At 55.6% G+C, this 17,492-nt stretch overlaps 2 protein-coding genes across 6 annotated transcripts in view; one reads left to right on the forward strand and one right to left on the reverse strand.

Moving 5' to 3' along the window:
* Positions 1-6,100, forward strand: part of PSD2 (pleckstrin and Sec7 domain containing 2) — a 40,416-nt gene extending 34,316 nt beyond the window's left edge. The window contains exons 14-15 of the mRNA XM_012646353.1: positions 525-668; positions 3,951-6,100. Of these exons, the coding sequence (XP_012501807.1) occupies positions 525-668; positions 3,951-4,160 (354 nt within the window). The 3' untranslated portion in view covers positions 4,161-6,100. The remainder of the gene's footprint in view (positions 1-524; positions 669-3,950) is intronic.
* Positions 6,101-8,379: 2,279 nt separating this feature from the next.
* Positions 8,380-17,492, reverse strand: part of NRG2 (neuregulin 2) — a 180,184-nt gene continuing 171,071 nt past the window's right edge. For all 5 annotated transcript variants that reach the window (XM_012646346.1, XM_012646345.1, XM_012646343.1 and 2 more), the window contains 5 exons: positions 15,553-15,655; positions 14,119-14,242; positions 13,655-13,782; positions 12,833-13,060; positions 8,380-10,295 (listed from right to left, as the gene is read on the reverse strand). In XM_012646346.1, the coding sequence (XP_012501800.1) occupies positions 9,533-10,295; positions 12,833-13,060; positions 13,655-13,782; positions 14,119-14,242; positions 15,553-15,655 (1,346 nt within the window). In that variant the 3' untranslated portion in view covers positions 8,380-9,532. The remainder of the gene's footprint in view (positions 10,296-12,832; positions 13,061-13,654; positions 13,783-14,118; positions 14,243-15,552; positions 15,656-17,492) is intronic.

Raw genomic sequence — 17,492 nt, forward strand, 5'->3', positions numbered from 1 at the left:
TGCGTGTGCACACGATGAACATACACACACTCATACGTGCACACAAGTGGTGCATTCACACGTGCACACAGCACAGAGGGCGGGTGGGATGCACGCGCTTGTCCGTCAGCGACAGTGTCTCGGCCTGTCTTTTGGTGTGATTCTGGGTCTGGGCATGAATGCGAGAGAACGTGTGTGTCGTGCGGAGCCTTGCTCCCGTGTGTTAGCGTGTGCGTGCGGGAGTTCATACGAGCCAGGGCTTGAGCGGGCCATTGCGTGTCTGCGTCAGGGAGTGTCCATGTGCGCGGCCAAGTGTGAGTGTCTCGCATCTCCTGAGCCCGCTGGGGGCACGGAAGAGAGCTGATGCCGTGCAGCAGGGGGAGGAGGGGGCAGGAGCGCCCCCATGCTTCACCCCCTCATGTTCTGGTGACCCTGGCCAGGGCTTAGTTTCCCTTTGGTGGAGCAGCTCCTGGCGGGACCGGATTAGACCCAGCCCCATGGCATCGCGAGAGCAGGGCCTCACGGGGCAGGACTTGTCTCTGCAGGAGGAGCAGCTGCGGTCTCATGAGAATAAGTTGAGGCAGGTGACTGCAGAGCTGACTGAGCACCGGTGTCACCCAGTCGAGAGGGGCATCAAGTCCAAGGAGGCTGAGGAGTTCCGGCTGAAGGAGCACTATCTCACGTTCGAGGTGGGCCCTGGGGGGCTGGGCTGCGAAGCTGGGGGGAGGCCCAGAGAGCACCCAGGCGGGGGCTCTGGTGGCAACACCGCCACCTCTCCAGGCACCTCCCGCACTGCCGCTTCCCCCACCGGCCCAGCCCCTCTAGACGCTTTTACAACCAACTCAAGACTCCCAAGCCCTGTCCACATGGCTTCGCCCTGTGTCTCATCCCCCTCACATGTGCTGACCGGGCAGAGCGCCCAGTCTGCGAGCTCTCCCTCCCTTCGCCCTGTCTTTCCTCACCCAGGGTCCGGCCCCGCAGCACGCAGCACGTGGGGCTGAACACGCGTCACCTTCATTGGGTGAGGGTTGGGGGAAGGAGGCAGGAGCCACTTGTCCATTTTGGACTGCTCTGCAGATGGGCCAGACAGACAGAAAAGCGGAGACCGAGCCAGGAAGGCCACCAGAGTGTGAGGGGCAGGACATCACCAGCCCCAGTCTCTAGATTTCCACACTGACGTCTTACTGAGGTGTGGGGAGAGAGGAGAGTTCTCAGGATAGATCCTGACCTTTTGTAAAACAGAAAGCTTTATAGTTTTTGGAAATCTTCTCACATCCACTCTCTACAATGTAAAGATGCTGACGGCAAAAGGTACAGTGGACTGATCTCTTGCTACGTACCAGGCATGGTTCTCTTCACTTCCCTTGTGTTTTGTTGTTGTTTGAGATGGGGAACTCGCTACATTGCTCAGGCTGGATTTAAACTCCTGGGCTCAAGCAATCTTCCTGCCTCAGCCTCCTGAATATTTGGGACTACAGGTGTGCCACTATGCCCAGCAACTTTCTTCTTATTCACTGATTTGATTCTTATTTATTTATTTTTGGAGACAGAGTTGCCCTGGCAATTGTGCAGTGGTGTCTTTGTAGCTCACAGCAACCTCAAACTCCTGGGCTCGAGCGATGCTTCTGCCTCAGCCTCCTGGGTAGCTGGGACTACAGGCATGTGCCACCATGCCCACTAATTTTTCTATTTTTTGTAGCAATGGGGTCTCACTCTTGCTCAGGCTGGTCTCGAACTCCTGAGCTCAAGTGATCCTCCCACCTTGGCCTCCCAGAGTGCTGGGATTACAGGCGTGAGCCACCGCGCCCGGCCCTGATTCTCATACTAACTCCATGAAACGGGTTCTGTTATTATCCCCATTTCACAGATAGACAAACGTGAGGTAGCGCTCCTGTGTATCTCAGAGATGGGGAAACTGAGGCTCCGAGAGGTCAGAGCACTTGCCTGATGTGACACGGTTGAGAAGTGCAGGAGGAAAGATCCTAACCCAGGAGATTGCTTGCGCTCCAGCCCCCTGGTCTTTCTCACCCCCACCCGGCTCCATGTGGCGTGGGGAAGGGTCGTGCTCACGTGGCACAGCTGGGTGAGAACAGGATCCCTTACCCTTACTCCCCGCTTCTTCCGGGATGCACAGCCTCCCCCAGCCGCGCTGAGGGCCTGAAGCTCAGAGGCAAAGCTCTCAGACACCGCAAACCTTCCTCCTAAGTGTTTGTACCCATTTATAACCCCTTCGATAGTTTATGAACGTACCCCTTTCTCCATGCCCTCACTAACACTCGGTGCTGTCAAATGTTTTAATCTTTACTAATCTGATAGGTGTAACAACTGGTGCCTCATTACTCTTGATTTTGATTTAAAAAAGTTTAATTTATGGTAAAACATATGTAACACAAAATTTACCATCTTAACCATTTTTAAATGTATGGCTCAGTAATGCTAAGTCTGCGCACACTGTTGTGCAACCGATCTCCAGAACTTTTTCATCTTCCCAAACTGAAACTCTGTGCGCATCAAACACTGATTCCCCAACTCCCCCCCTGCAGCCCCGCAGCTACCCTCCTGCTGCCTGTCTCTGAGATCCTAACTCCTCTAGATACTGCATGTAAGTGGCGTCACACGGAACTTGTGTTTCCGTGACTGGCTTATTTCACTTAGCGTAATGTCCTCAAGGTTCGTACATGTTGTAGCACGTGTCAGAATTTCCTTCCTTTTCAAAGGCTGAAAATGTTCCATTGTATGTACGCACCGCATTTTATCAGTTTCTCCATCAGCGGACACTTGGGCTACTTCCGCCCTTTGGCTGCTGTGCCTGATGCTGCTGTGCGCACGGGTACACACACACCCCTTGCACACCCGGCTTCCAATTCGTGTGAATATGTACCCAGAAGTGGCATTGCTGGGTCATATGGAAAGTTTATTTTTAACTTTTTGAGAAACGGTCACTGTTTTCCACAGCAGCGGTGCACACGGGTTCCAGGCTCTCCACATCCACCCCAGCACTTATTTTCTGTTTTTTGCTAGTCGCCATGCTCGTGGGTGTGAGGTGATATCTCATTGTGGTTTCGACTTGGAGTTCCCTGATAATTAGTGATGTTGAACATCTTTTCATGTACTTAGTGGCCATTTGTATGTCTTCTTTGGAGAAAAGTCCATGCAAGTCCTTTGCCCACTTTTTTTTTTTTTTTTTTTTGAGACAGAGTCTCACTGTGTTGCCCAGGCTAGAGTGAGTGCCGTGGCATCAGCCTAGCTCACAGCAACCTCAAACTCCTGGGCTCAAGCGATCCTCCTGCCTCAGCCTCCCGAGTAGCTGGGACTACAGGCATGCGCCACCATGCCCGGCTAATTTTTTCTATATATTTTTAGTTGTCCAATTAATTTATTTCTAATTTTAGTAGAGACGGGGTCTTACTCTTGCTCAGGCTGGTCTCAAACTCCTGAGCTCAAACAATCCGCCCACCTCGGCCTCCCAGGGTGCTGGGATTACAGGCGTGAGCCACCGTGCCCGGCCCTTTACCCACTTTTAAATTGAGTTGTTTGTTTATTTTTTGTTGTTGCATTCTAAGAGTTCTTCATATAGTCTCGATACCGGACCCTTATCAGATACGCGATTTGCAAATATTTTTTCCCATGCTGTCGGTTGCCTTTTCATTCTGCTGATTGTCTCCTTTGACGTACGGAAGTTTTAAACTTTGACGTAGCCCCGTTCGTCTAATTTCCTTTTGTTGCCTGTGCTTTTGGTGCCATATCCAAGAAATTATTGCCAATTATTTGGATTTTTAAAATTATGAGTGAAATTCATGTGCAAGTCCCTTATTTTTTATTAGATGACTTTTCTCCTTTTTTTTCTGATTTGTGAGAGCTCTCTGCATATTAAGGAAATTGGTCTTTTGTCATATAAGGTACAAATATCTTTTCCCATTTTGTTACTTGTCTTTTGACTTCATTTTTGGCCTTTCTCTGCCCTCCCCCAGAAAAGCCGTTATGAGACCTACATCCACCTCCTGGCTGTGAAAATCAAAGTGGGCTCAGACGATCTGGAGCGGATTGAGGCCCGGCTGGCTGCCCTGGAAGGGGATGACCCTTCTCTCCGGAAGACACACTCGAGCCCTGCCCTCAGCCAGGGCCATGGGCCTGTGACTGGCAGCAAAGCCACAAAGGGTGCCGCTGGGCATGATACTTAGCTGGTGTGGCTGCACAGGCCCTGGAGGCAGGCCAATGCCCCCACGGGGGTCAGTGAGCACAGTTCCAGCCGGGGGCCCACGCGGACCAGCTCCAGGCAGTTGTCGGGCAGCCAGAGGCGCGGGGAGAGCCTGTGGGCTGAGGAGATGGAGATGCCATTCACGGCACTGACCTTCCTGTATCCTGGGACACCTCTGGGCCTCAGACCCTCTCCCTGGCCCTCACTCCCTCCCCACCACAGAGCCTCATCGTGCAGGGCAGCTGTGTGCATGCTCGAGACACCGCCTCGCCGGGGGAGCTGGAGGGCTGTTGTCTTCCTAGGTCTTCCTTTTCTCACCAGGCTCCTCTCCTGTGTCCTCGTCTGCGAGGGCAGGTCTGACTCCAGGTCTCAGCGTGGAGCCCACCCCTTCTCCGCCTCCTTCCCCTGACTGAGCAGCAGCAGGTCTGCAGACCACCAGCACCATCCTCCCGTCCCTCCTCCCAGCGCCCTCTGGACCAGGCGCGGGTCTCCTGCCTCCCATCGCAATAACCGGGCCGGGCCGCTCCCGCTCAGGGCCAAGCTGACTGCACTCACGTGTGCGTCCGCCTCTCCTGCCGCCCATCGAGGCCACTGCCGCCCCCTTTTTATACAGACATAAAGGTACACAAATAAGGAGAATATGTGTGTAAGGAACCCCCTTAAAGAAGGTTTGGGAACTGATACTCGTCAGAGGATGAAGTCACATGGAGGAAGACCCGATTTCAGAGCTCCACCTGGTATGGAGGAGGCCTGCCCTGGCCTGACGCTCTGGGAGAGGAGAGGGAGAGACGCCGACCTCCCTCACCCCGTTTCTTCCCTCTGCTGGCTGACCTGGGACTTACACTGCTCTCACAGCTCATGCTTGTGGGAAGAGTAGAGCATGTGTGCACCACCCCATCTAGCCCGCGGACATCCTGGGGGGTGAGTGGGATGGGACGATGGCCCTGTTTATATTTGGGTCTTTATGATGGTGCTGCCAGGTCTCTGAGCTCCAGGGGTGACCTTTTGGACAGGAATAAAAGACACTCTGCCTTGCAAATAGCCACTCGTCAACAAGCCCAAAGATGCATGGTGGGGAAGGTTATGGAAGCCATTGATTCTTGGTCTTGGGAAAAGGTGGAATGACAAGTTATCGTTTTTAGGTTGCTATTTCTTTCATTTTTCTAGTGGATCAGAAAGGCTTAGCTGAGAACATGTATGGGAAGAATAGAGAATTTTGCCACGTGATGATCACAGATTAGCACCCTTAACCCTGCATTCCTCAGACTGACAGGTGGGTGGTGGCGGTGGCACCCTCCGTGCGGCTGTGCTGAGCAAACCTCTCTGTTGTTTAGATTACTGTAGTTTGGTCAGCAATTTGACCTCCGTGGCCACGTATTTAGTTAATAAAATAAGCCAGCCTTGCAACTAAGTACCTAACAGTTACAAGCCCTTTCGCATTTGATGCAAAGGACCTTTGAGTACGTGGAGAGAGGTAGTGATTTAAATCCAGATTATTTAAATTGGATCAGCTGAAGTGTGTTTTATAACCAAACCATCTGGCCCCTTTGTTTTGCTCAGAGGAAGTAAATGTTCATCTAAATGAAATTGAAAACGCAATGTGACAACACGAGAGAGCTCTCTGTACTTTCTCCGCGCTGCCTCAAACGTCCTTTGGTGTTCAGGGTCAGTGTCCCGCCCTCCGCGGGCGAGTGGAAAGCAGAGATGCAAGCTCTGGCAGCTGCAGGCAGATGTGCTTTCCCGAGCACTGGTTGTGCCTCCCCTCAGTAAAAACATTTTTAGTTTGCTTCCTTAATTGTATAATTATTTATTTGTAAATTATATACATGTACTACTGTACTAAAATATGTACATTATAAAACATACACAAAAATAGAAATTTAAAAAAGATGAGATGAAAATAAATCTAAATCAAAGTTCTAATATTTCTTCCTGCATTCTAATGGACGCTCATGTTCTCCCCACAATCTCTGCCTCTACATGCCCATTTTCTAGGACTTTCCAAATCCAGGGGCTGATGAGATGCAGTAAGTGGTTTGCGCCACCTGGTGGTTCTTGGAAGTGGCTGCAGGCTAAGGGATTCCTTGGAGGGGTGACCCTTGATGACAGTGTTTCTCGCGCCTTCATCCTCATTAAGTGAGAGCCATCCGTGTGCCACATGAGTGCTGGACGCTGGGTGCTGGGGACACAGTAGTGAGAAAAAGTTTGGCTAACTCCCTGTCTTCGCGGGGCTCACAGTCTAGTGGGGAGAGGGACAGGCAATGACCATTAGTGTTTGGGACTCAGAGAGGGGTTGGGGTGAGAAGCAAAAATGACCTGGCAGAGAAAAGAAAGAATTGAGGGCGTGGGGAAGAAGACCTGGACTCAGGAAGCTGTGCAAATGTCCCAAGTGTCCCAGGGAACAGAGTGGTAGTAGGAAGTTACTTAATAGGACAGCAACTCTTCCTGAAAGGCCGTACTGAAGGTTCCCCAAGGCAGAGATTTGAGAGGCAGAGTGGAGAAGGGCCTCTCTGGCCAAGCGAGTTCCCAGGTCACACCTGTGACACAAATGCAAGGATGGCATGATGAGGGAAGAGCCAGGAGCTGTATTAGGTTCTGGCCTTAGACTCTCGGCAGGTATGGCAGGTATCTTACCAGACAACGAAGGTACCAAATAGGTCATCTGAAGGTCAATGAGTTCACCAAGAGGTCATTCAGAATGAACTGAGAGTCACATAGACATTGGTGGGTTCATTTGAGTCATGGGAATGGTTTCTGACTCTCAAATTTAGAAGGAAGCACTGATGAGGAGCCCTCAGAAGGGTCAAATGAGGACACTAAGCTGGTGTCCTCATACAAAGGTCAATGGGTTCACCCAAGAGGTCATATGGAGTTAATTTGGGATCCCATAGAGGTCAGAGGTTACACAGAGGAATAACTGGCTCTCAGAATTTTAAAGCCAAGCACAAGCTCAGAGACAGCACAGGGGTCTGGATGAGATCATCCGATGGGGGCTGGCAGGGTCAGTGATTTGCAGGTTTATGCAGCATTTAGTCCTTATTTGCCTTTGTTTCTTTGTGACAGGTACTTTTTTCCAGCCCCCCAACAATGAATACAATGACTTCAGTTCTTTCTCTACTTTTCTGCATCACCTCCCCCTCATCCAGTTTTTGCCAATCTCTGGCTGTGTGATTCAAGGATGCGAGGCACAGGATATTGTCATCGCCACCATGAAATTAGCCATTTAATAGGCATCTATCATGTGCCAGAAGCAGTACGGGGTCTTTATTCACATAACCTCCACGGCAACCCTCCGAGCTAGGGATCTGCGTCACCATTTCACAGCGAGGAAACTGCGGTCTAGAGAAGTCACACAGCTAGTCAGGGGCAAGCTAGAATTCAACTCAGGCCTGTGGATGCCTGAGCCCTCAACCGCAAGCCGCTCTGTCCCTCCCAGCTGCAGGTCTCTGGCTCCACATATCCTAGGGACATTCAACAACCCCCGCTCCCCACCCCAAAGCTACGCACACGCACACCAACCACCGCAGCTCTTTGAAGACTCCCTGGTGTCTGGCTGGAACTGAACGGCTCCTGCTGCTGGGCACTGGTTTAATAAATTGGTTGATGAGGAGAAAGGCTGCTTAAGCCTCGACCTCCATCTGCCTTTTCCACACTGAAGCCACGTACTCTTCACCAGGGGCTGCAGGTTTGGACAGGCCCTGGCTCTGAGGGTTTATAAAATTGGGAAAAAGCAACACCCTGTGGGCTTCTGAGCTGCACAGCTGTGGTCCTCCTGGCAGTCAAGGGTACCCATTATGCTACCTTGCATGTCCAGACTTTGCCTATGACGTGACTGAGGCCTCAAGGGTCATCTTGCTCCGGCTGCCCCAGTGCCAACTGCACAACCCTGCTCTCCTCGCCCACCTATCCCTGGCAACTGTTGCCTCAGTCCAGCCTGGTGGATCCAGGGCAGGAACTGGGTCAGAGTTCTGAGGCTGAGTTTGAAGCAGAGTAATGTGCGTCAGTTCCTTGGCCAGGTTCCCCAGAGCCAGGGGCGACACCTGGTAAATGTTCTTGGAAGGAGGAGGAGGGCTGTCCTGGGAGCTGGGGCCAGGGAGATTGGTCACTTCCTCCCAGGGACCACCCTGGCCCTCACCAACCTCCACCACAGGTCTTTATCCTCTGACCTCCCTCGTCGCCTGGGGGCTAGGTACACACAGTCAAACAGGAGTTATTTCTGATTTTATTTGTAATATAAAAATGTTCAAGTGTCAACAGTCAGGTGTTGGGACATTTCAGGGCAGGGTTCCCGTTTGTTTCTGTTTGGGATTTTTTTTAAACAATTACCTTTTTGACAAATTAGCAGTGGACCCAGTTTTGAGGGGTGGGGAGGGCAGGGCTGGAGAGGGAGTGGAAGTCATCCGTGGGCTGGGGGCTGGGAGGCGGGCTGTGAAAAGGAAATGGTGTTACTTTATTGCTAAAAGGGGAATCGAACACACTGTCCAGTGGCTCTTCTCGGTCCCAGCGTGACCATGCATCCAATCTAAAGAATCTGAAATGCAAAGGACATGCAGGCGTAAAATAGAAAAGACGACCTGTAAACGAAGGTGCTGCAGAGGACAGAGGGGCGTCCCGGAGGCCGTGGGGGAGGAGGAGCCACGAACATTGGGCCCCTGGCAGGGCTGCCCCCTCCCTGGGCCCACGCTGTTGGGGAGACCTGTCTCTGTGCCCCCTCCCTTAAGAGCTTTGAGTAGTGGGAGGCCCTCTCCCCATTCTGGTAGCTGTCACTGGACCTTCGTCTCCCCCTGGAAGGTACCCCAGCTCTAGCTCTCAGCCTAGGATCCCGCCCTCTCCTCCCAAGGGGCCCAGAACTTCCAGACTTTGCCCGGGGTAAAGCTACTTCTGTCCTCATTTTCTTCCTGGGGGCCAACCTCACCGCCTCGCCCCCAACGGAACCCCGCAGCCTCTCCTCTCCTGGCTCTCTCGCCCCTGCCAGCTCGGGATCCTACAGTCCCCCACCCCCACCCAGACTTTTCTCCAGGAGCCCCAGGATAGCGTACAGCAAAAGGCACCACAAAATAGGTTTCTATTAAAGAGTCAAAAAATTGGCCCATCTCTCTTTTTTTTTGTTGTTTCTTTTTTTTTTCCGAAGCTGTAAATCAGGATGTTACATATAAATAGTTTCCCTATAAAAACGTCTTTGCCGTTAGCTAGTATTATAAGACAATTTTTGCTAAAATGAAAATAAAACATTTTGTTATACTTTTTTCCTTTTATAGAAAATAAAAATATTTTTATTTCTTTTTTCCTCCTTTCTCCAGTCGGCGGTCTGTGTTCTCCTCAGACAGCGGGGCGGCGCCGAGGGCGGCGCGGGCCCTAGAGGGGCGCCGAGTCCTGCGCGGCCCGCGCGGGCGGCCCGCGGCTGTGTCTGCTGCTGGCCCGCGTGCTGTGGCTGTCCAGGGAGTAGTAAGTCCTGCTGTCGGCCGCCGGGCACAGCGGCGGCGAGTCCGAGCGCAGCGCGTCGTGCGCCGCGCGCAGGCCGAGGAAGGGCGTGCTCTCGGCCGCCAGCGCCCCGTCCGCGTCGTCCGCGTCGTCGTCCGAGGCCGAAGCCGAGCCGCCGCCCGAGCCCGAGCTCAGCGACAGCGAGTCCCGCGCCGCGCGTGCGCGCTGCGCCGCCAGCCCGTTGAGGCGCGAGCGGCGCCAGCGCCGGGGCCCCGCCGACGTCCTGCGGGACGCGCCGCGCGCACGCGGCCGCGGCGGCGGCGGGGGCGCGCACTCCTGCGTGGTCTCGTACTCGTCGTCCTCCGGGATGCGGAAGGGGCTGGCGGGCAGGCTGCCCAGGCTGCCGCCCAGCGCGCAGGCCCCGCGCCGCGGCCCCGGCCCCGCCGCCGGGTAGTAGTAGCTGTCGTAGCTGCGCTGCATGTCCGCGCCCGGCCCGGGCCCGGGGCCGGGGGGCGCCGGGTGCCGCAGCAGCGGCTGCTGCTCCGCCAGGCGGTAGCTGATGGGCGCGGCCGGCGGCAGCGACACGGCGTGCGCCGAGTTGGGCGACGTGATCTCGAAAGTCGGCACCTGCGTGGCCAGCGAGTAGTGGAAGTCCACGGGCGAGAGGCGCGCGGGCGTGGTCAGGGCCGACACGTACCTGCGGGCAGAGGCAGAGGCGTGGGCCGCGGTAGGGGTAGGGGGTGCGAGGGGTGGATCCACCCGCAGCGACCTTGCCGGCCATCCCGCCTGCAAGAATGGTGGCGGCGATCCCAGTGACCTTACGCAATTTCCTTAACCTCTCCGAGCCTCAGTTTCCTTATCTGTTAAGCGGGCATAACTGCAGTGTTCATTTCATAGCGTTATTGGGATGATTCCAAAAATTTCTCAGGGGGATGGATGTCGTAGCCGAGGGCCTGACTCGTTGTAAGCCTCCAGGAATGCTCGTTTGCTGTGGGAATGCTCGAGTCATGAGTGGAGCTCAGGCACACGTACGATCTCATTTGATACAGTAACTGGCTAAGACCTTTACGCTAGTCCCACTCCACACACAGGAAACCAGGTCATTTAAGTGACTTATTCAGGGTTTACACAGCCAGGAAGAGGCAGAGCTGGGATCTGAATGGAAGCTGAACTCATACTGCCCGGTCCCAGAAGCCACTATCCCCGTTCAGGTACCCCTGTGACCTAGATTCACTGCTCCTGCAGGGACAGCTCATCCCATGGCCTGACGGCTTCAGTGAGGGAAATATTCCTTCTTACAGTGAAGTCAAAAGTCGCCTCAGGGAAGTCACTGCTCATACCCCCACAGCGCCTCAGCCCAGGGCTGACAGCTAACACCCCATAGAGGTGTCTCTGCTGTGGCTCAAGACCCCCAGTTCCTTCGCAGGTTTGCCCTTGCTGATATCTCCCAGTCTGGGTTCCAGGTACCTGTCCCTTCTTGTTCTCCACATCCCCCTGTGAGCCCATTGGTCTCCTGCCCCACCACCGTCCACCTCAGTGCAGGGACCACCCACCTCCACGCCTCTCTTCCAGACCTCACAGTGTCATACCTCACTGCTCTCGAACCAGCCCAGAGTCCCCATTCTCTAGTTCTTTCTGAATCACCTGCACTCCCCCGTTCCCTCTCCTACCTACCCATTCCCTTGTCCCGGAGCGCACCCTCCACTCCACCCTGGGCGCAGCTGTCCTTTCTCGCCATGCTCCCACCCCGCAGTCTCTTCTTCCCTCTGTGCAGTTCCCAGAGCAATCTTCAAGTCTCAGCTCCGCTTAAGGAGGCCCTTGCTGCTTGTGCACCCAGGCTCCACCTGAGCAGAAGCCCAGGGCCCTGTCCATCAGTCTGTCTGGCCCCAGCCTGCCCAGCTCCACTGCTCCCGCAGCCCACCCTGCTCCAGGCCCCTCGCTCACCACCCATGTTCTTAGATGCCTCTGTTGGAACAGCTCAAGCTGTTCCCCATGTCTGGAATGTGTTCCTTCCCCTCACTCTGCCTCTCACGTTCCTGCTACACATTTAGGAGTCCTACTGCTGTGGTTACTACTGATAACAACAGCTACACCTAGTGAGCCCCGGCTCCGTGCCGGCTACAAGGCAAAGAGCTTTGTACACGTTATCTCAGGAGGCCTTCGCCAGAACCATGTACAATGGGTTATTGTTCTCCCTGTTCTACAGCTGAGGAAACAAGGTACAGAGGTGGTCAACTTGCTGCAAATCACACAGGTGGTGGAGCTGGGCTTGGAAAGGTCGGGCTTGGAAACCTGGCTGCTTCCCAGAGCCTGCAGTCAGGCTGGGTTCTCTGCCCTGGTGTGGCATCCTGTGCTTTCCACAGGCGTTTGTGAGCTTCCATGGTTTGTCTCCATGGCCAGGAGCTCCTCTGGAGCAGGAACCAGGTGGGCCACGTCCGGACGCCCAGGCAGGCCTGCCCAGCATAGGGCCTCACGTGGAGGAGGCTATGTTGAGAGTAGGAGAAATCTGCTCCTCTGCGTCCTCCCCACTCTGGAGTTCCTAGCACCATGCACCTTCCACTGCGGTCCTCACACAGACCCTGCCTGCTGAGGGCCCCTCAAGGCTGAGCAGGGTGGGGGGCTGGCCCTTGTGATTCCTGGCTTGGAGTCAGCAAGAAGGGGGTGTCCTGGTTCTTACTGCATCCATTGCTCAGGAGCCCAACAATGCCTTGACCCGTGGGGCCTTTTTCTGATACTGCTGGGGCAGGGCCTGCGATCATTCTTGGCTCACATGCAGCCCGCACTGGTCAGCCTCCTCAAAGACAACCTCCCCTCACACTCTCTAATCTACTCAGACCCGTGTCTTTCTGTTCCTGCTGGGACATGGAGCCTCCAGCTGGTACTAGGACAGGGCAGCCATATATCCTGATTGTCTGGAACAGCCCCTGTTTGTTCCTGATGTTCCAGTGCAATTATTAATGATGTCCCCTTCTACTCTGAGAAGTATCCTAGTAGGACAATTAAATTTGGTGGTCACTCTACACCAGGGTCCACTGGCCCAGCTCTTCTCCCAGCCTGTCGTTAACATGCCGATGGCTCTGAGTAGGCCATTGAACCTTTCTGGGACCTTGTTTTCCCATCTAGAAAATGGAGATGAGGCTCTTTGGAGTGTCTCTGAGGGGCCCTAAGGGTCGGCCTTGGGTCAGTGATGCCAGCCCTCCAAGGAGGGGGCCCAGGTGAGGGGTAGGGACTGACCTCTCGCTGTGTGGGGAGTCGTGCAGGGAGTCTACAGAGTCGTGGTAGGGTGGCATGGCCGCCCTGCGCCGCTCCTCCAGGCTGTAGGCTGCTGCCCGCCGGGCCCGGGCCTCCACACACGCGGGGCTGTTGCACTTGCTGGTGCCCACCGAGGACAGCACGATGCCCGACTGGGAGTCGGAGGTCAGGCTCTCAGAACGTTCCAGGCTCCACGTGTGGCTCTCGTGTCTGGGAAAGCCAGATGGGGGTGAGGGGAGGGATCAGAGAGGGGCAGGGTGGCCCAGCAGGTATGGTCCCATGGCCCTTCCCCCCCAGCTCTTCATCCCGTCTCAAGCTCCCTCAGTTCACTGCCCTTCTCCACTCTGGGCTGATGTGGGGTACTGCACCCTAATATGGGGAGAGGGAGGGCTGGGGTCCTGTGCATGGGTGAGCTGTAACGGTCAGAGACCCCTTCCTTTCTTCCCTGCAACCAGCCTCCCCCAGCCTTGCCCCGGGGCCCCTGTCTGGGACCCTTCCACCCCCGTGATCCTTTGCCCCCTACCTCAGGAGCCCAGCCCCAGGGGCCTCCATGTGGCGGCCCTGACTATTCCATGGTGCTCCCCAGGGAGGAAAGGAGCCAACCATGCTATTTCCTGAGCTGTGTGGCCTTTGTGCTATGTGGACAGGCCTCCCCAGTTCTGGAGAGAAGGGCAGGGTGGACTGTGATTCATGTGGCAAACTCAGGAGAGGGTCTCAATGGCTGTGGATGTTTGAATGGCTGGCACATCACACCAGATAAAGTGTGGGCATCTACAAGTTTCCGTGGGGTTTGGTGGTGTCCACCTGTGGCTGGAGGTGGGTGTGGCTGTGGAGCAGTGGTGAGAAGGAGAACAGGAGTGGCTCCCAGAGAAGGTGGTCTCGGTTTCCCTCCTGATGACGTGATCTGTGGCTGGCACGTTCTTGGAGATATACTGGAACAGACAGAGAGTTGGGTAGGAGTTAGTGACGAGAGACCAGATCAACCTTCTTTCCTGGTGGGGATGGGGAAGTGATGAGCACTAAGCTCCAGGTTGGGGGTGTCCACTGGATGAGAAGCAACTTGATGTTGGGGCAGCAAGGGCCCCGGCAAATCAGTGCCCCCTTCCTTATGGAAGTGGGCAGAGCGAGGCCAGCCATCCTGGTGAGGAGGTGCCCAGCTGGCAAGGCTGGTCACAGGATGGGCTAGCTGCTGCCCTGGCCCATCCTTGCAGGGGGCACAAGAAGGCTGGCTGTCCAGGGCTCAGAGAGGGGCCGGGAATGCCACTCACATCTGCCATCTGGATCTCCTCGGGGTCCAGCCGGGGGTGGCTGGGCCCATTGGCCAAGCTCCGGTTCTGGTGGGCTGGGCACATGTTCTGCCGGAGGTGGTTGTGCATCTGCTTCCGCTGTTTTCTGCACAGGAGAAGAGTGGGTGAACCTGGCATGCTCCCCTCTCCCATAGATGAACTTGCCTGGGTGCCCTCCAGGGAAACTACTCTTCCCTGTGCCCCGGACTGCAGCGGCTACTGCTCTTCCCTGTGCTCAAGCTGCCCCTACCCCATCGCCACCACCCTGAGTCCAGGACCTAAGCGTCGTCGTGGTAATGAGCTGTGGCTCTGCCCAGGGAGTAGAAGTCCACTGCTTTCCAGCTGTGCAACCCTGTCTCCCGCTGTGGGCTCCCTGAGCCCCAGCTCCCTCCTTGCCTGCCTCCAGCCTTTCTGGCCCTACACTTACAAGACAAGGTCAGCAGGGTCTTAGATCCCACAGACGGGGCTAGCAAGAGTCAAGACCAGAGACTCAGTCCCTGAAATGGTGGCTATGTCCAAATCCTTGCTCTCCAGATATGAACAAATGTGACAAACCTATCATTTTTCTGCATGACATCACTCTACAACCTTTATTCACTCCCCATTGTCTGCAGGATAAACCCAGACTCCCCAGCTTGGCATTCAAGGCCCATACTGCCCTCTGGGTCCCAGCTATCTTTTTAGACTCATGTCCCCTTTCTTTCTGGCCCCAGCCCTCAGTCTGGGCTGCTTATGCCCTGGGGACACAGCTGACCTTCACCTGTGTGGCCTTTAGCTTGCACTATTCTACCTGAACTTCCCAGCTCTCCCTTCTGCCCATTTAGTCTCCTTGCACCGAGGTTCTGCCCCCACCTCTCCTCTGCCCGGACACATTCTCTGCCCTCTTGTTTCAGCTGCTCCCCAGGTGGGGTCAGGCAGTGCCTTTTGAGGGGTCTGTCTTTCCTGGGAATGCAGCCTTCTTCTCTGCGCCCCCCGCCCCTGGCAACGCTGCCCCCGAGCCTGCTTGTTGGACAGGCCACATGCTCCTACTCAGGTCCTCACAGTATCCTCTGAGGTACCCACTAGGGTCACTCCGGTGAGGACTCAGAGAGGTTCACTGGTGTGCTCAAGGTCACGTGGGAAATGGCAGAGCTGGATTTGAGCCCAGATTTGTCTTCTCCCAAAGCCTGTGCTCATGGCCAACCTTTGTTCAGTCCTCTGGGGCCTGTCTCGCCACCTCTGCTCCTGCTCCCTGGCCCAGCCCTTTGGTCCCACCCCTAGTTGCAGAGGCCCCTGCAGGGGTAACTGGGACACAGGAAGGTGTGGGGGGCCAAGCCAGGCACAGTGGGGTGGGGGAGGAGAGCCTTTCCTCAAAAAACCAGTCTCAAAAGTCCATCCCTTGGCGTGGCCTGGCCCAGCTGAGCGCCTGACACTCACTTGGTCTTGCAGTAGGCTACCACGCAGACGATGCCCACGACCAGCAGAGCCACACAGATGCCGGTGATGGTCAGGACCCTCTTCTGGTACAGCTCCTCAGCTTCTGCAGAGGCAGGGCCGACATGTGGGGCAGGGCCGGAGGTAGACCCCATGGGGATGGTGGTGCAGAGACCCCCCCAGCCCCCAAAGCCTCAGCCTCCCTCCAGCTTGGGTCCTGCCCAGCTCCTGTCCATCCCTTTCCTCCCCAGCCCGTCCCTTCCCCCCGCATGCTCTGGATTGCCTTCCACTTCCCCACCAACTCCCACCCACCCCTGGACCTGGTCACACACAGGTGTGAGTTTACCTTCCCAAGCCCCATGCCCGCCCAGTGCACATGAGTGGGAGAAGCACGGGAGGGGATGGAGGGGAGGGGAAGCTCCTGAGGCCATAGAGCAGGGGAGGGCCCAGCCCGGCCAGCAACCCTGCCCTGCCCACTGTGGCCTGGCAGCTGCAAAGAACCTTGGCTGGCCAAGGGCAGCTGTTCTTCGTGGCAATGAACACGTAGCCCCTGGGTAAAGGCCTGGCCCAGTCACCTCGGCTTTCCTAAGAAGGTGGAGAGTGGCTTGTTTTGGGCTGGTGGCAGCACATCAGACCCAGGTCCAGGAACAGAGACAGAGCAGGCCAGGCCCATGGAAGGGGTGTGGGGAGAAAGGCCTTTGTTTATCCCTGCAGCCTGGTCAGGGTGTGGCCCTGGTCCATTCCAGCCCTCCCATCTCTGCTTGTAAGAAGCCCACCAGTGGCAGCACAGACCCCTAGGAATCTAGGGCAGTCCTTGTGGCAAGGGACAGCTCCCACCCTTTCTGAGGAGCTGAGCTAGGCTGGGCCTCAAAGCTCTCAAGAAGGCCTGACTACCCTCTCTACCCTCTACTGCTTGGTGGGACCACCTCTACCTTCCTGAACAGAGAAAGCCAGGAGGAAGAAAAGGAAACAGGTGACAGCACTAGCCATAGTCAAAGCTATAGCCCAGGGACCCAGCCCTGCCCCATCTGCACCTGCTGGCTGCCCCTCCACGTTGCCCCTTCTCCCAGCTCAGGGATAAGTGGAGGCTGGACCCCGATGCCTTGATGGAGCCCTGGGAAATGTCCCTAACCTCTTGGGCTTGCAGCATCTCCTGTGGCAAAGGTATGCACACTAGCAAATGCCCAAGGGTACAGACCCTCCAGACACACCTACATTTATAACTATGCCAGTCTGATTCACAGACAGACACACTCACACACACATACGTGCACACACGCACAGGCCCACTGACACAGTCGGGTGGGGTCTTGGACAACTAGACCTCTGCCCCAGGTCCCCAGCTCCTGGCTTGATGCCTGCAGCCCTGGCTCCAGTTCTCATGCCCCATATACACGCCTCCACCAGTCCAGGCAGGCATCCGTCCCCATCACTCCTCTGAGACCACTCTGGTCATGGTCACCAACAACCCCATGCCGCCAAGTCCTCTGACCACCTGCTTCCCTCTTGGCTGGCTCCCTCTTTCTGGGGCCCACTCCCCTTGAGCTTTCAAACGTCTCTTCTCTCCTGGGGTTCCTCCTACTTCATCGGCTGATATCAGGCTTCTTGCTTTTCTCCACCCGCCCTCTCTCCCTTAGTGATCTCACTCAGACTCAGCCTTTACATACCATCTCTGTGCAGACTCTCAAATGAGTATGTCCTGCCCTGACTTCTTCCTGCACTCCAGACTCATGTATCCAAGGGCCATGGCTGAACAGAAGCACTGCTTCCCTATCCTCTCTCCTCACCGCTCCCCTACTCTTCCCAGCTCAAGAGGACACACCACTATCCCTGCTGCTCAGGCCCGAGACCTTGGAATCATTCTTGATCACTCCTTTTCTTCCCACCTACCCTGGTACCTGATCCATCTGCAAGTCCTCTCAGCTTTACCTTCCAAGTAGACC

The sequence above is a fragment of the Propithecus coquereli genome, unplaced genomic scaffold (assembly GCF_000956105.1).
Source record: "Propithecus coquereli isolate 6110/MARCELLA unplaced genomic scaffold, Pcoq_1.0 Scaffold242, whole genome shotgun sequence".
Classification (NCBI taxonomy): Eukaryota; Metazoa; Chordata; class Mammalia; order Primates; family Indriidae; genus Propithecus; species Propithecus coquereli.